This window comes from Semicossyphus pulcher, unplaced genomic scaffold (assembly GCF_022749685.1).
Source record: "Semicossyphus pulcher isolate SPU_LCO1_2020_fin unplaced genomic scaffold, fSemPul1.0.p SCAF_6, whole genome shotgun sequence".
Classification (NCBI taxonomy): Eukaryota; Metazoa; Chordata; class Actinopteri; order Labriformes; family Labridae; genus Semicossyphus; species Semicossyphus pulcher.
Genome location: NW_027211737.1, coordinates 26,760,574 through 26,781,896, shown reverse-complemented (window position 1 = coordinate 26,781,896; position 21,323 = coordinate 26,760,574). Strand labels below are relative to the sequence as shown.

Here is a 21,323-nt window from a genome sequence, read left to right as displayed (position 1 = left end):
AAAACATTATTTACATTATAAACTCACATGCTACAGATTTACACATCTGCAGCTCCAAAATAATAGACAGTGATGATGTTAGTGCGCGGTAAACAGATCATACGTTTAAAACGCTACCAATAATTCTTAATTTCAAACACCTCAAACATGAGCTGAAGATATGGCCGGTGGTGCTCAGGTGGAGAATTGTCATCCTTCTCTGCCGTAGCATCATTGCCACCACTAAATGAACTGCCTGATCTGCGTTTGATCTACGTTCAACCATGGAGAAGTGCGAGGTTCGGGTACGGCAACACCACTTAAGACAAACCACACGCTGAAGTACACGAACGCAGTTTATTGTCTTTCAGATTTTAGAAAAGAAAATTGATCAGCTGACGTCAGAGCAAAAGTAGCGAGTAACGTTCATAGAAATGTAGTGGAGTCAAAAGTATCTGTCTTTCAAATGTAGTCGAGTAAAAGTCACAAGTTTCCCCAAAAATAAAACTCCATTAAAGTACAGATACTCGAAACATATGTAAGTACAGTACTCCAGTAAATTTACTTTGTTACTCTCCTCCCCTTAAAGGTGCAGCATTTGTTCTAACCTGCACAGTTCATCATCACAGTGCTGCTACAGTACAGTTACATGAGAGTTAACCTGTAACATAATGCATTTTCAGCACAGCTAAACGGTTTCTTCTTATGTGTGATGATGGAAATATCACAGTGCCGAACAGCCACAGAGCTGCCGCCCATGTGCCCCATTCATTTATACATTCACACAGGTTATACACTCGCTATACCTTTAGTATCATTTAGAGGCAGACGCTTGGTAACAAAACAGACATTTAATGTGTATTTAGATGCATGTAAAAAATGTTTAATTACTTTTGAGTTGAGAGGCTCTAAACCTTAGGAAGGGTTTGCTTTAAAGAAAATATAATGAGGTTCAGCATCCCTCCCACCCTAAAACGTCCATACAGTCCCTTAAAGGTCTGACTCACTGAGGAGGTTTTTTTTCCCCACCCGGCCAACATTTCATTTCTGACTCTGCGCCCCATTTCTCTCCTCTCCATTTGAAAATGTCACTGTCACAGCACCAAAGTGACGGTCTGTTAAATCACAGCCATGAGTCATTTTAATGAGAGCAGAGCGGTATTTTAAGTCCGACACATTAAATGTGGCGCTGAATGAGGTTGTGTTAGACCGACGAAGACGAACACGAGGAGGCCAAGAACTGGCTCTCGTTCACCACGAAGCCCTCGCAGACGCAATCTGGCCTCTTTTCTTGAGTTAAAAGGACATGCATGGAGCAGGCCCTGCTGAAATAAGCACTTCATGGTCATGGTGCTGCTTTACACACTGCCTCTAATGAGGCCATATTGAGGAGCTGAGTTAACATCTAGTGGCTACTTGGACTAAAGGTTTGACAAAAGCCAAATAAACCTCAGCTGCAGTTTGGTGAGGCCTGTAAGCACATGTCTAAAGTCTGGGTAATGCTGTCAGCTCTCCTACGCGTCTCCCGTACACCATGATGTGAAAGAGTTATTACTATCTATTAAAATGATAGCAGTTAGCAGTGCATGCAGCTCGAGGTCCTTTTGTAAATGACATCTTGACAGCAGCTCCGGTGAGCACTGTGACAATATGAAAATGGCAGGGTTAGTAAATGCTCTTCACTCGTCATCATTACAACAGCAGCAGCACACAGTCGCCACTTGACGGTATCACAATATTTAAGTGCTGCTGTTAGTTGAGAACTATATTTGAACATTGGTGTTTTTTAGTGTTCATGCTGAGGACACAAAATATGATAAGAGCCTGTGCAACATATCATTACAAACCATCAGGAAAACTCATCCTGTTAGCAATGATTACAAAAAGACACTCTGGGTGACAGGGACCAGGAGAGAAGAAACATGCACCTGAAACTAGCACCTATACTTTGCTTGCTGCGGCTATTACACAATAAGCTAGCTAACATGAACTTGCTAGGTGACAAAAGTATATTGTTGTAGTTTAGTTGGAAAGTAAACAACTTGGGGAGACAGATACGATAGATAACAACTTAACATTATCTGTAAGCAACTTAAACTTAGCCTAGCTTAGCCAATGGATTTTGGGTAGGAATTTTATTTGATTATCAAAGTGAGGGCAGCACTTCAAATAAAACCATAAGGGACAATTTTTGAGATGTTTGCCCCACCAGATCCTTATATCCAAACTGTGAATAAAACCCTTCTGTTAGGACGGCCTTACAGAAGGGTTTAAGTACGATATGAAGTCCATGTGAGTTTATTCACAGTCAAACCAACATCCTGTGCAGCATTATGTACGGTGCAGGCCAGGACAAATAGAAAATATGTAAAGAAAAGACAATGCTTGCTGATCAGATCCATTATCTATACCACTTATCCTTTTCAGGGTCGCGTGGGGCTGGAGCCTATCCCAGCTGTCATTGGGCGTAGGGCAGGGTACACCCTGGACTGGTCGCCAGTCAATCACAGGGCTGACACATAGAGATGGACAACTTTTCGCACTTACACCCACACCTATGGGAAATTTAGAGTCTGGACTGTGGGAGGAAGCCGGAGACCCCGGAGAGGACCCACGCATGCACGAGGAGCGCTAAACACTGTACCATCGTGCAGCCCTGATCAGATTCAGAAATATTTTAATTTTCCCTAGGGGAAATTCCGCAAATAATATAATAAAGTGCTAAAATATATTAATGAATTGTAATAAAGGAAAATGAGAAACAAAATAACAAAATGGAAACAGTGAAAAACAAAGATAAGCTCTAAACAACACCCTGCTGGACACCAGCCTCCTCCTTTATAGCAGCTGGGTGATACCAAGAGACAATAAGAATTATTAATCAATTATCTAACTGGAGGTAAAAACCTGTTCTGCAAAGTATCCATTAAAATGCAATTGAATTATAAAACATATCAAATCACATTCGCCTTCAGTAATTATTCAGACTGCATTTAAAATAGCATTTCTCAATTGAACAGCACAAAGCACCCCTCCACCTCTACCACACATGGAACAGTCCACTTGGAACACCCTCTTATAAGCCAATGGCAGCGTCCTGCTCTGATTGTCAGCTCCTGGTCTGAACTGGGGAGCGCAAGTTTGGCAGAGCAGGAACAGGTAACAAACAATTGATACACAAAACATTGGATTGATCACTGCTTTGTCAGTGGGCCTACTGACGTTACAGAGTAAGGATGACCATGCTAATTCATGCTAGGCTAACATTGAACTTAAACCTAATGCCTGTGTACACACATGATTATCATTCTAGACATACAGCTGTGTTTGTTGTTGTACTCGCCGTCTGTGGGGCATCCTGTGAGTGTGGACCGTTGTTTTTACCTGTGCAATCGGCTGCTTTCTACAGTTTGGGGTTTTAATTCTTTGCAGTCATCTCTGTCAGAGGTTTTCAAAACAGCAGAAAGGCCCCTCACATCTCACTGAAAGTACAAATTACTCAGTGAAGGCAGAAGTCAGTTAGCATGTTAGCCAAACACAGCATGCACCTGTTGGCTGAGCAGCACAGTGGACTTGTTTGATCTGAGTCAATTAGTGTTCTCTCTGAGCTGTGCTTTATGTAATTGTGGTAATTTTTGATACCAAGCAGAGGTGCAATCGTATTAGCCTTAACAGACCCAACACTGATGAATTCAGTTACATTGTTGTGCAGTTTGTCCTGTTCACAACACCGGCCAGACGCAACCTTTACTACACTCCACCGACCCCTTTCTTTAGACTTCTTTATGTGAGCTTACTGGAAATGTAAAGCAAGTAAAAGTACTAATACAGATTGTAAAAGATACTCTCAAAAGCACCCTAAACAAAAACAACTTTATTACATTAAAGACTTGTAGTCCATTACTTCCAGCCCTGCTTACAGCTGTGTGCTATACTTTCTTCCAGACTCTATTGTCGCGCTTGTATCTCTGTGTTTCTCACGGGGAATCTACACAGGTAACATCTTCAGCACCGCTAATACGTTATTCAATGCTTCAATCTCCACTTGTCACGTATGCTGCGCGGGAGGCGGGCGTAATACGCGAGTCATTTTCTGCTGCTCTATTCGTTTTGCGCGTCACATCTATTTTTCCCTGTTGCTGCGCGTCAGTGAAGCATAGAAAGCCATTGACTGCTATGTAAATACATGACCACAAGCATGGAGTCCATGTTAAACCATATGATCTCTTCATTTAAGTCAGCTTCCTAGTAAAGTTATTGATCGGCTGGATGAGCAGGCAAGATTAATTTGAAAGAGCAATGAATATGTACATTTCCTCAACGTCTGGGTAAACCAATCCCATTCATTCATTTTCATTTGACGTCTGCATCCGACATAAACACAGAATTTATGCACAATTAAGAAATAAGACTACAAGTCGGTTGCAAAGTTTTCTTCTCCTACTGTTTCCGGCTACCGTTGGCTAACTTTGACTCATCTTTGCTGTAGTCGCAGCCGGTGTGGATTGCAAAATAGATGCTGCTGTGATGCTTACGTGTCACGCATGTTCGTCTGACTCTACGGTGTTGGTGCAGTTTCCCAGTCGGCCTCTGCTCCGTGACATCTGTGACATGTGGTTGTTTGGCAGCTTTTTCCCAGACAGACAGCGTAATGATCCCCTATGGATGAGCCCCTGCCATACCACAGTCTCCTCAAACTGTTAGTGAATGTCAGTCATGTGCCCCTCCGCGTGGCCTCTCCCCTCACCTGTCTATCTCCGTGTCTGCTTCTGCACTCTGCCGTGTACATCTGTATGATTGTCTCTCTGTTGTGTCGTTTCCTCGGCAGGTTTGGCGAAGCCCATGGGGCTGGTTGAGGGCCCCGGAGGCCTTGGCCAGGGGGGAGCTGCTGCCACTCTGGGAGAGGACAGCCGGGACGCCGAGGGGAAGTACGAGGAGTACGGCTACAACGCTCAGCTCAGTGATCGCATCTCCCTGGACAGAAGCATCCCAGACTACCGGCCTAAAAAGTAAATCCACCTCCTGTTTCTTCTCATTTTCTGTCGTGTACATTCTCCTTCCATCTACAGCTCTACACCTGTTTCCCCCCTGGCAAGGTTGTATAATGTTAGAGAAACCAGTTTAATCCCTGCTGCAGTTGATGGGCTCTATTTTCGTGAAGGCACACAATCTGCAGCGAGGAAAGCGGCGTTTTCATCAAGCTCACAGTGTTTATCTTCTTCCTTTTCTTACTTATTCTATTGATTGGTGTTACGGTGACTCCCCAGGACGTATTCTCTGCCAAAACAGTCGGACAAGGTGAGGCAGAAATGATAAGCTGTGTAGTTAAATCGCGGTGTTGAGGATTACTGGGATTTCACAAGGCTTCCCTGCGAGCTCAGACCAGGTCAAAAGTACACGGCGCACTCGTGCTATTTTTATGCTTTTGCTAAGTCTGAAACGCTTCAGTTCAAAAGTTCACTAACTCCACGAGGGTTTGATTCCCTTCATGATAAATAGATTTATTTCTAAATGCATGCTGCAGCGGTACGAGCTGTTGTGATACAAGGAGGAAGGGACAGTTCAGGGACACGTTAGCGGATGCATCTCTAAAATAGCTTTCTACTTTACTTGAAGTTTAATTTAAGGTGCTGTTTATTCTAATGTTTTCATGTTTATTAAAGACTTCCTCTACAAAACTCCTTGTTGTGAGAGTGTTGATGGGATGTATGGAGCGTCATATGGATCAAAAACAGCCTCTCTCTGATTTCCATATTAAACAGAAAAAATGCAAATGTCGCTCTTGTAAACTTAATGGCTTCCAGCGGGGGACATTTCTCCACACCTGGTGGTTTATGGCACTAATTTTGCAATCACTGCCCCCAGCCCCCCAGCAGCACATGGCATGCTGTAAACCAACTCTACATGACAAGAGTCACAGAGCAGGGCGTCGAGAAGAGCGAATACAACAAGCAAACTTTGCACTCAGTGCTGGAATGATTGTGGTTAGCAGGTAGCCTCAGCATTTTCACTGGCTGATGTTTGCAATCCCCTTTTTGTTAAGTAGAGCAGCCTGTGTGATGAAATGTGCATAACTGTGAGATATGCAGATGTCAACTTCCCATACACCTCTGAGACACTGCTGCTCCTCTGTGCCTCCTCATTAGGGAGACTCTTAGGCTGCAGATATACTTGTTTTTTAAACCTTGCGTTCGCTTACACAACCAGCTGCGTCATGAACATAATTGTTCACATAGTTGTCTATGGACTACGTATGTTACTGGAAGATACCTCTAGAGGGCACACCAGAGAGCTCAGGCTGTATGCAACTACCGTATGTGCAGGATGTAAACAACAGATATGGCAACACTGGAGGAGAAAAAGTGACGGCTTCTGCGTGTTCGAAGTACAGAACACATCGTTGGCACCATCCCCGCTCCGTTTCGCCAACATTTTCCTCCGTGAACAAACATAAAGGCTCCGGACTTGCTTCCATTTAGTTTTGCAGGTTTCCACGTCGACTTCTAAAATGAAACTTAGCTGTCGACAGCTGTTTTGACAGGTATGTTTGTTACTGTGCAGTGGCAACGACACTTCATACAGATGTGGACTTGGTCCGTCAGCTCAGAACTTTCTGCCATCGTTGTCCTGCTGCTGTGTTGACCCTGTCACACACCTTCTGCCTCTACACTGCCCCTACCACTCATGTGCATACTGCATCTTACAGCGCATAGCATTAATTTTTGAGGACGTGCACAGCTGAAGCTCCAAACAGATGCAGGGAACGCGTGGCAGCCATCATGTGCATGTCTCTGGCCTTAAGGGACTGCTGGGAACTGCAGGTACTGGGTCATGTGGCTAATGCATAATAACTGCTAGATGATCACTATTTGATATGCAATCTAAAATGACAATGTTATCTTATAGCCAGCACTTTTATTTCTCTCTGCAGAGGAGAGGAATATCACATCTGCATAGGAGGGCAGATAACAATCCAGTAGTGGACGTTGTCTCTCCACTCCGACTACATTCTTGGGCCTCAAGTTGCTTGTCCGACTGTAAACAATGGCCAGGGCAGGGAACGGGAAGTCTTTGTCTGGATGTTCTTAACTGATCATTCAAAAACCTCCAGAGGCTTTATCGTCATTAGATAACAATATTCGTAAAGTAGCTTACAGTATATTCAGGGATAGTGTGAATGTTATCTTTCAGTATTTAAGCCTGCATGATATATAACTCTGCGATGACGTAGTTCAATCTTGCGATAACTTTATGAAGAGTGGATGCTACCTATAACATTGAGTTTCTATGTCTATCTGCTGTTCATATTTTAAAGTACAGTCCCTCCAGGAAGGTGCCATTCCACAAATTCACTCAAATTCAGCCACTCTCTGCAACTTTTCCGCAAATTTGACCAGTTAACTTATATCCCCCCGTGGGTGTCGACGTGTACATCACTAAATATTGATCTTCATAGGTCTGCAATTTAGTACAAACATTGGAGTATTGTTTACTGTTCCTTTAACATCTCCAGAATGCTACGTCCTCGAGGCTTACTCTTTGTTTTGACTGTGTAACAGACAGCTGCAGCGTTCATAATCCGGCCTTGACCTACAGAGACTCTAAAGAGTGAATCCATAATAACAAATCCAGTACTCCATGTCTTCTTGTGATCCTTTATCCATGTTCTGTTATTCTATTATACATGTGGCTTTTTATATTTTTATTCTTATTGCCTATTTTTATCTTATTCTTTTTCTTATTTTTATTCTCGTTCTGTGTTAATTGTTCTGCACCAAAATCACCAAAACAAATTCCTTGTATGTGTAAACCTACTTGGCAATAAAGTGATTCCTGGTGCCTTTCCACCAACCAGAGGCTCTGTTACAAATGTGAGTCAGTGTTGATCTCAAAGAGTGTTTGTACAGTGAGATAGTCATCTCCCTCTCTTAAAAGCAGGGATGCACCGATAACACTTTTTTTCAGACCAAGTACAAGTACTTACATTTGGGTACTTGCTGATACCGAGTATCTGATACCGAGCTGATACCGAGTATCAGTAAATTGACACAGTGATACAACTGCAACTGTTGCTGACATTGTAACACTCAACTTTGACACGACACTGCCACACATTTTACTTTCATGTAACCTATAACACATTCAGTGGATTTCAGTACAACACAACATACCACATACTACTGCCCGATACCCGATACTGTTATCGGTATCGGTGCATCCCTACAGTGATAATGCACTGCTTTGTTCGAAGAGCGAACCACGTCAGTTTATCCCGTTGCTGAAGAGTGTTTTTAATATTTCAAGTTTAGTTAGCAGACAAGCTAGCAAGGCTACCCAAAAGCAGCCTGCAGCTCTGACACCTTCAGCTGCCTCCTTCTGTCATGTGAGTCTCGCCTTCCTCATTCACGCTCCCCCCAGAGTCTCCCTCTTCACACGCCATCTTCATGTTTAATACTTGTCATTTTCTTCTTCTTCTGTCTTCTTCCCTAACTCGGCTTAATCTTTCCTCCACACTTCTAGCAATGTATTACAGTCATTTTAGTCACAGAGTATCCCAGGGCCTCTGCCACAGGGAGTCAGACAAAAGCAAATGGCTTTAGACACGCCTAATCCCGACATGAAAGCCCGCGGACAAGAGGAGGGTGACAGCTGAAGAGCTCTGTAATAACGTTACAATAAAAGAAATCTTGAATTTCTTTATTTTCAATGAAAGAGACCCAGTGGACACGCAGCGAGCGGCCTTAATGGCCCTTTTCAAATAACTTTCATATTTAGAAAGTGAAGCCCGGCTGTAAGTGCTGCAGGAGAGGGATTGGGGAGGGGGGTAATCAGCGCCCACAGCGGCGTTTCTATCACACAGTGTCAAAGAACAATGGCGGCAGGCGGAAGCACTGAGAGCAAATCTGACGGCCAAGAGAAGTTTCTGAGGGCTTTAGTGGGGATAACAATTCATTTCATCCGCACTGCTTTGTTCTGAGCGCTTTTTCACACCCACAAAAATTAGACAAGAGTGGAACGAGGGGGAGGAAGAGGAGGAGGAGGAGGAGGAGGGGGAGAAAAAAGGAGCTCACTAATTAATAAAGTCAGCGGAGAGTGCCTCTGGAAGGGAAGGGTTTTAGGAAATTCCTCTTTTTAATCAAGTAGTTCAACAAAATTGGGACGGAAGACAAAAGAGGAGTGAGTGCTGGGGGGTCAGGAAGTGTTTTCTCACGCTGACTTTGTGATGTGTACGGGCGTCGTAGTTTCCTGGGGTTGGACTGCACATTTGTCTTCTTGATTCTGATGATCTACCGTGTGCCAATTTGGGATATACAGGTTGTTTCTGCATGCAAACAAAACATGCCGGGTCAATTAAACTGACTGCTTTCCAGTATGTAATCTATATGATAAAGAATTTGTACCATTGTGTAGCTCGATGGAAATCAAGACGCTGCCAAGTTTCTCTGCTTTCTCTTTATTACGTCACTGCAGCAGCTCTTTGAAGAACAAGAGAAACATCAAAGTCCTGCGATTTAAAGAAGCGTTCCCAGAAAGAAAAAGGATTTCACCATGCTTTTGCTGCCAGCGTTGATGAGGCACTATAGAGCACTTTTAGGGTTGTTTCCTGCCTAATGAACGTTGTTTGTCCAGGAGGTTTGGTTCATTAAAGCTGGGGTGAAAGTTGTCAGTCAAACTCTTGTGGTTTTAACAGATGAGCTGAGACCCCTTAAAAAGTCCACTTCCAAGGGAAATTTGGTGGAGAACTTCTGTGTATATATCTGTGAAATGCAAGTTTGATATTTCCATATCTGTCAGAATATGAAAAGCTGTTAAAACAGAGGAGTGTAGTGCTTTGTGTGCCTGCTGTACTATGGCTGAACAAACACAGAAAAGATCGATGACTACAGATACAACTTCAAAAATAAGTGAAAATCCAAAGAAACAAATTGGACGCTCAAATGAAGGCAAACAGTCTAAAAAGGAAAGCGACCTTCAGCGAGGAAAATCAAGAGTTACAACCGGAGCCAACCGTGGACGTCACACATGCAGCACTGTCTGGATATCTGGGAAGTGCGCTCCCGCAATTACTGCTTATAGCCATAGGTGCCGCCAAAGAGAACAAAGAAGATTATAACTTTAATTTAGTCAATAATGGTGCCATTTGGATTTTTATTGAAGATAAAGCATGATTTGTTTGAGGCTTTTGTTTACCTGTGACTGAGAAGTCACTAACAGCCTGTCCAACCTGTTCCCAACATGGTTCCCAAAAACAAGATGGCAATGGCCAAAATGTTGAACTCGAGGCTCTAAATCAGGATGATTGAATGATCTGCTCGTTATCAACCAAGGACGAAAACATTAGAATCAGGTGTGTTAGAGTGCGGAGAAACCTAGAACATGCAGGAAGGTAGCTCTCCAGGAGCGGGGTTGGCCACCCCTGCTTGAAATGGAGGTCACAGTGGCTACATCCACTTCTTTCAATTCTGAGGCAGTCCATGCCTCAGAATTAGAGAACACAAATGTACATCACAGCTTCAGTAAACTGCTGATAACACTGACCAGAGTTTGCTTTCATCTTGTAGTAGTAGTTGTTACCCGTCAACCTGTGTAACTTCATATTGGCAACTTTTGGGTCATTTGCAAAAGCTAAGCGTGAAAATAAACCTACCAGAGTATTTCTCTCTCTCTGTTTGCCCCGTCCAGATGAACTGTAGAAGCCCTTCAGTCTCACTGCAGAAATCTTCTCCAGTCCTCACACTGCGTGAAATACACTTACATATTCCTGACTTCTCACTCTGATTCTGTAATGATGTCCTGCGGGCGAAAGGTGACTGCTGCACTGCAGAAGTGCGCTTAAACGTATAGGAACCAGGCACCTCCTTTCTAATGGGCTTTTAATTGAACAGAGGTCAGCGAGCCGAGGACTTTGATGACTACGGGCAGGCCGTGACTGAACGATCCGCACATCCTCCAGTCTTCTTTCCAGAGCGGGCTGTCTGCAGCAAAACTGATTCATAATAATTACAGCCTCGATTGTCTCTCGCACAAAAACCTGTAATCCCCCTTTTACTGCCCGCTAGCCTGCACGTCTCTCCCCTGCCCTTCACTTCTGTGACTGACATTCCCAACTGAGATACCGGAGGGGGACTTAAGCAGGCTCTATATTATGGTGTCTGCCGCTCGCTGTCCTTGGGAGGCTTAGGTATGAAAACAGTTTATCAGGCTGTGTGGAGAACAACAATAGAGGCAGACAAGCTGCTAAGATTACTGATGCCCACGACACAAACAAAGAGATCTCAGTTGTGCCACTCATGAACAGAAGAAAGCAATTTGAAGAATGAAACCTGCTTTTCACCGTCCAATTCTCCCCCTTGGAGAGGATTCTTATTCAATTACTCCTCATCGCACCTCTGTCTGTATTGTCACTTTGCCGATGATGTGATTAAATTTTTGTCAAATCTGTATTGAAGCACAGCTGATGATTGTTGCCTCAGGACCCTGTGCCTCGTGTTTGTGCGCCTGTGGGAGGGTGATAACCAGAGAGAGGGCCTGAAGAAAACAGGCTTACCTCATCTCCTAAACGTCTGATACTGCAGAATGGGATCAGAAGGTCTCCGCGGTGCAGGGGCTCCTGCTGCAAATTGTTGCTCTTTCCAGTGCTAGAGTTTATCTCCTGGATGGAAGAGGCTGGACGGAGAAATGACAAGCAAAACGATTATCTTTCTGAGAGGAGCGCTCGCGGATTGGAAAGTTGCTTTTGGTGTGCAGGTTACGGGAGGTTAATGCGAAATTTCACAGCAAATAAGAGCGGGCCGGCGGGGGAGAAGTCAGAGGGAGCAGGCCAGGGCTGCAGGCTGCAGACTTCAGGCTGCAGGCGCTCATGGAGGAGGAGGGGGAGGAGGGGGAGGTGTGATGGGAATACATCTTAATCTGGCGCTCTGTTTCTGTCAAAGCTGGTTCCGGGTCAAATTATGAGCGCTGTCCGGCGAGCTCAGGCCCATTACAAACAGATGAGTCGATCGCTCATCCTGTTACGGCTTTACTAGGCTTCCCCGCTGCTGCAGACAGGTACAAATTTAAGGCTGAGCGATGCCCTAAATTGGATCTAGTAAGTAGGGCAATGGAACTACAATATCACTTTAGGATCTGGACACTGAAATCCAGCCTCACACCACATCTCAATAGGCTGCCTCGCCTCTCTGACATTTCCAACATATAACTCTGGTTATATTCATTAGGCGCGGCCTCTCCTCTGGTCGTCTAACAGAACAGGAGTGAAATATACATTACTTTGTTTTGCACAGTTTCCATGTCATGGCAATGTCTCTGCAATGAGGCGCCGCGCTGCGAAAAGTCCCCTCTCTCAAACTCACTGCCAGATTTGTCATTGTATTTATAGACCTGGCAGGGCTGATTGAGAGAGGCAATAGAGAGAGCTGTGAGAGGGAACAAAGGAGTTACTGAGGGAGAGCATAAATGCACGGGGAAGGACTGAAATGATACAGTGGAGGGGTTATCAATCATAGCACTTGTGCCTTTTCTCTCACGAGTAGAGCGCGAGAGCAGGGCTTAAAGTATAGATAGACGTACGCAGCGTGCTCCATCACAAACACTCTCTGTGCTTTAGTTTTCCTTTTATTACCTCTGCTGTCAAATGCATGTGGGCTGTGGTAATGGAAGTGATTGATAACCGCGCATGAAATTAAGCTTTCCAAGTCCAGAACAGCTACCGGCCTACTTAGACAGTGAGACTATATTCAGCAGGATGTCGCTCATATGCAGGAATCAATGCCAATGTTTAGTTAAGGTGTCGTGTCATGAAAGTAAAGAAGGTTTTTGAGTGCTTCTTGGGCAGTTATATCGGCACGATGACATTCAACCACTGAATGAATATCCAATGCTGTGTAAATATTGGAGACTCTGCACTGTCGCCTTAGTGGAGCACAAAGAAGAGACTCGGGCACATTTTTAGTCGACTGGTTAAAGTAAAAAGATTAGATAAAGGTTTGATTGATGGATTTTAATACAATGAATCACATGACAACTGCTGCTTGAATGGTCTTACCAAATGGCAGACTAACAAAGGTAGCGACTGGCTGGTGAACATATATATGAATCTGGCTACAGCAGCATGGATAGTAAAGATATTAGACAGCTGCCTCCATCTGCTGATCGAGGTCCCTTAATCAGTGCCGACTTTCGCAGAGAAAATCACAAGCGGCGCCCAGTTAGTGACACGTTTTCCATCAGCCAGCAGTGGTTGGTCTGCCAGAGAGGGTAGGCGGAGCTAAGCGGCTGCTTTTCTGGTCTCTGCAAGTGTTGCAAGTAAACGGTAATCTACTATGGCTGAACAAACAAAGAAAAGATGGATGACTACAGATACAACTTCAAAAACAAGTGAAAATCCAAAGAAAAAGAAACAAACTCGACACTCAGATGAAGACAAACAGTCTAAAAAGGAAAGCAACTGTCAGCGAGGAAAATCAAGAGTTACAATCGGAGCCAACCGTGGACGTTACACATGCAACACTGTCTGGATATCTGGGAAGTGTGCTCCCGCAATTACGGTTTATCGCCATCGGTGCCGCCAAAGAGAACGGAACTGAGATCTTCGAGATTACAACTTTAAGCAATGAACAGCTACATTTAATCTTTTTTTTAAAGATTATTTTTTTGGCTTGTTGGCTTTATTTAAATTTTAAATAATTTATTTGTTTTCCCATTGCTTTCTAATTGTCTGAAGGCAGGGCCCAGTCAGACTACCCACCCTGTTTTGCAATTTAAGTTCTCATGACAAGTGTACCTTACTGTATTACACAGATGTGGGCTGCAGTGGCTCAGTGGTCGAGTCGGTCGTCGCTCAATAAGAAGGTTTGATCCTTCTTGGGCAAGACACTAAACCCCCTCATTGCTCCGGAAGGCACAGCCAGCGAGTATGACTGTGCATAGATCTGATTGGAGATTGGCGCTTAGGCCTTTGCCATCAGTGTGTGAATGTAACACGTAGTGTAAAAGCAGCTTTGAGTGGTCTGAAGGCTAGAAAAGCGCTGTATAAGTGCAGTCATTTTACCATGTGGAAAAGCTAGAAATAGTCCTTTAAGAAATCCCTTAAACCCACATGTCATCATATGATATGCAAATCATTTACTATATAATTTCCCAAGTAAATAAGATACCATCTGTTGTGTCATCCTACATAATTGCTAGTTTCTCTCTTGCCAATTCTCATTGTTGAAAGGTGAGAACCTGTGAACACACACACTCGCTCACACACGCTCGCTCACACGAACAGTGGCTGTGCAGAACGAGGAGGGCTCCACTGGGTGCAGAGAGGAGGATGTCACTTTAGCACCACGCTGGGATCCATCTGCTGTGTGGCCGTCCCCCTGCGGCCTGACCCCATGGATGCTGCTGACTCAAGCTGACACCACAGTTCACCGGGGATCAGGCGCCGGGAGAGTTCAGATGGTTCACAGCGTGATGGAGGAGGTGCAAACCTGCTGCCTTTGAACAAAACATGGGAGCGCTGCCACACCGGGATTCTGACTTTACCACCGGCACAACTTAGTTTTATACCTAAAAATAAAACATCACCAGGGAAGAACATCAGCCATGTCGTAACCAGCTGCACCACTAATCTATGATTCAGAATGATGAGAGTTCTTTTTAAATAACCTCCTCGCCAAGTGCAAGAAACAATTTCAGCCTCACTCGTTGCCTCCTTCACAGTGAATAATCGGTGAAAGCAGGTGAGACTGATGCACTCTGACAAATCCATATATCGTCTCATTAATACTTGACAGCACTTCACCTCGCAAACACAATATGTCAACGTCTTTGTCGTAACTCTGCCTTGATGTTAAACCGAACCCCTCAGGAGCTCGGCAGCATTTATTCAAGTAGATTTGTTTACACTGCAGATGATTCATGTCAATTTAATATCCCGATACAGAACGATATAACAAGTGTTTCATAACAGCCCAAATCTGTTGTAAATAATTCAGCCACAACAATTACAATAGCCACCTCATTATCTGTACATAATGAGTCAGCACTGCTGAATAAAATATGTGAAAGCACGCAGAAACAAAGGCAGAGGAGAGTGAAATGTGTTTGTCAGCTGTTGTATCCGGAGCAGCGCGGAAAGAGGTACAAGATTTTAGCTGTGTGTGTGTGTGTGTGTGTGTCTGAGTGTGTGTGTGTGTGTTAAGTGCTTCCGTCCAGTAAACTCTGTTATTGTTGACTTCAAAGCTTCAGTATGTCTGAGAGGGAATTCTGTTTTTTACTGGAAGTGACAGCCGAAGTTTAACTGACTGGAAATCACGAGCAGAGAGTGTGCGAGGGAAGACGGACCAAGTGAACCTCCTTCATGTTCTTCTTTTGCATTAAGAGAATGTGACAAGACGAAGGGTTAGAGAGCATTTCATAGGTTAAAAGATGGAGCTTGAATAGGAGGAGAATGACATCGACAACATTCACAGTAGCCTTTAGTCATAGACTGTACAAAAGAGGTGGATGTAGCCACTGTGCAGGCACGTGTACAGATAGGACCCACGGGGGGCTTGAGTCCCTTGTGCCCTCAGAGCTGAAAAGTGCCCTTAATTAATTAAAAAAAAATAAAAATTATTATATCAAATATAAAGACTTAAATGTAAAGTAGTGTCCATGAAAAATATGCCTGATGAATTTAGGAAGTAAATATTCAAAGATGTGGCCCTGAGAAGTATGCTCCTGTGATTGCTGATTGAGAAGGAACACCCAAAAAAAATCCACATTTTTTCTTTGTTTTGTTTCTTAATATAGGCCTGTTTATTCCTTTCTAATTTATTTTAATTATTCATATAATTAATTCATTGCATTTGTTTTATATTTTGTTATTCCTGTTCCTGGAATAAAGATCGAAGAATAAGGTATGCGTGCATTTCTGTAGACAGGGTGAAACATTCTGCAGAGCATGAACCATGACACATTTAGCAAGTGTACATGCTGGAAAGGTCTCATCTGTTTGAATGCCATTGAATTGCATCCTTCCTAACTGTCTTTGTCAAAGAAACCACGGATCTGAGACTGAATTAGTTTAAACAACTGAACACTGACTTTCATTAAAACATCTGTGGTTTCTTCGTGGAATAATGTGGTTCAGTAGAATACAAACAGATCCCATGTTATAAACATAATGTGTGATAATGGATGGTGGCGGTGTGACAACATCAGGGTGGGAATTAATGCAATGTTGGTAGAGCAAGTGCCCTTTTTTTTTGCTTGAGTCCCTGCCCCCCAAAATGTCTGTGCACGGCCGTGCCACTGTGGCGTCATCGCTAAATGTGTCAAACACCCTTTTGAAGCCTTGATTTTAGTGTTTTGGCTGTCGGCATCTTTGTTTTTGTCTGTGGCTCAGAGGTAGACAGGGTCCTCATGTCAAAGCGTGCTTGGGCAAGACACTGAACCCCAAATTGCTCCTGAAGGCAAAACCATCAGTGTGTGAATGATTAGATTAGTTCCTGATGGGCTGCTTGGCACTTTGTAAGCCCCCTCTGCCATCAACGCGTGAATGTATGTGTGAAAGGGGGAATGTGACATGTAGTATAAAGCGCTTTAAGTGGTAAGAAGACTAAAAAAGTGCTGTGTAAGTGCCATCCATTTGCCATGAAGACGTGGTGGATATACTTTTACGTTTCTATTCTTGTTTATGGCCGTCATGGACGAGAGTAGTCAATCAGCCATGCCATAAAGCAAACACTAATTTATCACAGTTTTATTCTAACTTTATTCATAAAATAAACCTAATGCTGTTTTAAGACTAGATATTGAGACCATAAACTCATGGCACTTTTTTCCCAACCAGTGGAGTCGCCCCCTGCTGGTCATTACACAGAATGCGGCTTTATGGAACCTTCGATTGCTGTCGCCTTTGAAACCAAGAGGCTACAACCACTTCTTATGCAGTTTATATTTTCAGTTTAGCACATGATTCTTGTTTTTATCACGTTGGAGCTCATGTTTGCATGGAACATGGAGAACCCTGGTTCTTCATCTACCTGTACAGGTGTCTCATTTATAAAAGAGTGCTTAGAATTCTTACTAAATCTGTTCGTACGAAAATGGTGTGCGGAGAAAAAAAAAATTCTGATTAATAAAAACCGTGTGCACGCACACCTGCACACGATGCTCCCTTGATCAATCACAATCCACCTGGATATTCACCAGCAGTGCCAGTGAATCCATCAGCAGCACATTATGACTGAAAGTTCGCATCAGTGAGAGGTCTTCTCTGCTCCTGGATATTCTTTGATAGAAGATTGATCGGTGCAAACGCAAGCTTTTTAATGTATGCGGTTTAGTTACGTTGAACTTGGCCTGTGCGGTGTTTGGGACTGATTAAAATGATGAGTTGTGAGAGCATTCGCTGGCTTTTTTATAGACTTTGCTCATTTACACTCCGTGCAGGTAGTGAGAATATTCTGGTGGAGATGACAGGTGAAGGCAGAGTGTGTGACACCGCGGAGTCTCTGGTACGCCTAGCAGCACAGTTGTGTTCATCGCAGTTATCTTCATTAAAACTAAAAATCCGACTTGCTGACATATATCGATATATATATATATCTATATATATATACAGTATTACAAGATATTAATAAGAACCCTTGATGCTCTGTACTTAGACTCATTCAGGAGACGGTCTCTCCTCTGTGCTCCGAGGGGGGCTGTGAAGGTGAGACAGCGCTGATCAAATATTAAAAGGACTTTTATTAAAGATTTGCTTTTATCTTTTCAAACTGAGAGGTGTTCATGTGTAACGTTTGATGTTAAGTAAAATGAAATGTGTGAAAGGGATCAATATCCAGTCGATCAGTTCACCACCTCACCATCTGCGTCGCTAATTTCCCCTGCCTCCAAAATGTACGTACACATGGGTCAGTGTTTGCTTACAATTACACATGTTTTCCCGCCAAGTTTGTTTTTATAGAGCACAACTTTTGTGTGGGAATTTACTTACGCCACTTTCAAGCCCCGTTTCGTGCGTACGCGGTTCGAAATGAGACCCCTGGTGATTTTAGCGTTTAGTTTGTCTGTCAGTAGAGGGCATACAGGTTGAACCTCTCCACCTCCAGCTGCACTCTGTCATTTCAGTACTGCGTGAGTTTCCACAGCAGTTGAGGATGAACTCAGTTTGGCTTTTGGCTGGCTGGAGGCTAATACATTTAGCAGTCTGCCAGGGTTTGGCTGCTCCATCTGACCATTAGTGATAGAAAAATAATGTGACAATGTGACTGTATGTTTTCATTGTTACAGTGGATCCAAAGAGTGGGTCCTTATAGGTGATAAATTAATACAATAAATTAAAAAAAAGCTTTTATTTTCTAATCTTAAAATTGACACTATGCATTTGTTACGTGTAGATGGATTATTTATTAGCACTCTATTGTCGTAGGTTCACTTTTACATAGTTTTACTGCTCAGGAAATGAAAATGGGAGATTATTCATCTTTGCCACAAGTGTTGATCAGAGTTGTTTGATTAAAGGTTTGGGTGGGCCCTTGTTTATTTTTAGCTTTGTAACTGGGACATGCTAACATTTGGGAATGGCTTTTTTGGCTGCGAGGCTTAAGGGAAGGCTGTGTTGGTTTGTCCCACTCAGAATGAATCATTTTGATGATCCTCTGACCTTTAATGTAGCCTCATCCTCAGGTCAAAATCCAAATATGCCAGATACTTCAGCTTATGATGAAATACCTTTATAACTAATGACATTCAGTCAGGCTCAGCTGTACTTATTGTGTGTGTTTAGAACCAAATGATAGCATGCCAACACAATAAACTAAGGTAGTGAATGTGCTAACCATTGTACCATTATCCAAAAGCACAGTGCAGCTTCACAGAGCAGCTAAAGACTTGTGGTCCTGGTAATTGAATGCTAAACAAAGAAGCCCCTGACAGACATCATAAACCTGGAAAGAGTACTCCAACTAGCATAATCATGTTACTAAAGGATAAGAGCTTACCTTAATGTTCGTATGTGAAAACTGGTATACAACAAATAGTCAAGATTCTCCTAAACATTCAGAAGATACATGACGTAAGTAAGAAGTATAGTGGGTGCTACCAAATGTTACCTGCTCATGAACCTGTCAAACAGAGTGAAATATTAATACATTTCTGTCTTACTCTGGAGAGATGTCGCCTACTCTTCCCTCAGCATACAGTCCCAGTATGGCAGCCATACTGCAGCAGTCGCTTTACAGTCCAGAACATCCAGGTCTGGGAGCTGAAGCTTCACCATCAAATGGATGTGCGCCTTTATACGATTCCTTGGAAGAGTGCTATTTTTTGTCTTGTTGGTTTTGTGCACTGAAGAAGTTATCCAGGATACATCCATTTGTTTTTGGAGAGACAGCATGCACCATGGGAATACGCCGGGAATGTGATCCTGAATGTTTTACTCAAGCTTTATTCAGTACAAAACTCCAACCAGAAGAACTTTGAAGCTGATTTAGACTACATTCATCTACGAGACCTTTATGGGTGAACCTTTTTGACTTTCCTAACAGGTGTGACTAATCAAATTAATTATATCGGCATATCGTTCACCCCAGGTGTGCTAGTTTCAGGGCCCTGCTACTGCACGTGCTCACTGGCACACGTAAATGGAACAAAGGCATCGTTAAGGTTATTAGTTACACCTGTGACTTTCCTGCTGTGACAAATAGAAATGTCTGCTGTGAGGAAGGTTTACTAAGGTAAACATACTGATGCTGCCAATGTAGATTGAGGGGCGTTCCAAGACTTCCTGTGGAGGTAACAGAGGACCTTCCTTTTGGTCATATCGTGGTTTCCTAATGTTTTTTGTTGTTATTTTTTGGACTTAAGATGTTTGAGTGATCTTTTACGACGCTCAAGCATAATTTTGAATAGCTTAACTTCACTTGTCTTTTACACGTCTGCTCTTAACTTGCTGTCATGACTGTATAGTGAGATAATTGAAGTTAAAAAATGAATCCGGCAACTGTTTCCTTCAGCAGGAATTGTTTCTTAGATTTGCTGTACTACATGTTATGTTGGAATCATTATACAACAGCCTTTCAACAGGCCCTATGCAGAAGAATTGTTGAACAAAAATAGTTCATGCCGAGAGTTGGATGAGAACATTGATATTACACTCATGTCTGCATAGGAAATATATAGCCATCAGCTAGTTAGCTTAGCTTAAAAACAGACAAAAGCTGCAAGGAAACAAATTCCACTTACAGGTAAATTTTCACCCAAATAACCTTACCTTACCTGTACCAAGCAAGGCTAGCTGTTGGTATTAGCTTAGCTAGCCAGCAGCCAGTAGGCTGAGCTTAGCATAAAACAGAAAAAAAACTAACGGTTAACAAAATCGACTGATTTGACAGAGCCAGGCCAGCTGTTTCCCACTGTTTTCAGTTAGCTAATCAGCAGCCTATTAGCCTAGCTTAGCATAAAGACTGGGAAAATGTGGAGAAAGCTAAAGGGTAACAAAATCCCCCAGTGGGAGGAATTTCTGTGGATTTTGTTACCTTTTGACAGAGCTAGGCTAACTGTTTCTCCCCTTGTTTTCAGCCTTTATGCGAAGGAGTTGACTGAGTCCTTGCTGTAGTCAACTTCTCACAGTCGATGTAAAGCTGAAATAAATCTTCTCATCTAAGTCACAACAAGAAAGGGAGACAAAGTATACATGCAGTCATTTTTTTTCAGCTCATACATGTTCATTGAGGGATGTGTTCCAGGTTGTTTTAACATTAGCTAATAGCCTTTGATTTATCTTAACAGGTGTAAGCAGCTGACGTACCCAGAGGACCTTCCTCAGATCTCTGTGGTCTTCATCTTCGTGAATGAGGCTCTGTCAGTGATCCTGCGCTCTGTCCACAGTGTGGTCAACCACACGCCTGGACACCTACTCAAGGAGATCATCCTAGTGGACGACAACAGTGACAGTGGTAAGACCTTTTTATTTTAATGAAGTCCCTTTTTCCCCCCAGTGTTTTACTGAAAATACTCTCCCAGACATTAGTTGATTGTAGTCACAGAAATCACTCTGGAGGTTTGATCCAATATCTGATCGTTTCCTTTTTGTGTCATGTTAAATTGGTTCCTGTGTACATTTAATCATACAGCCCGCAGACCTGCAGTGAATCACTGTCTAATGCTGCAGGTTTGCTTATTCAGCTCAGACAGTCAGCCTATTTATCATGCTTTGTCTTCCCTCCTGGAATGTAAACTAAGGCGTCATCCACAAATGAGTTAGTGTGATGTTTTTGGACTCCTGCCAGAGACATCAGTCTTTGTATGCTATAGATGCTGTCCATATTTTGGTGCGTGTATTGGTTTGTGTGAGACGCAGT

General features: G+C 43.1%; 1 protein-coding gene across 1 annotated transcript in view; it reads left to right on the top strand.

Moving 5' to 3' along the window:
- galnt9 (polypeptide N-acetylgalactosaminyltransferase 9) overlaps positions 1-21,323 on the top strand; it is a 115,725-nt gene that overhangs the window by 12,439 nt on the left and 81,963 nt on the right. The window contains exons 2-3 of the mRNA XM_069683696.1: positions 4,808-4,988; positions 20,752-20,918. Coding sequence (XP_069539797.1) covers positions 4,808-4,988; positions 20,752-20,918 — 348 coding nt within the window. The remainder of the gene's footprint in view (positions 1-4,807; positions 4,989-20,751; positions 20,919-21,323) is intronic.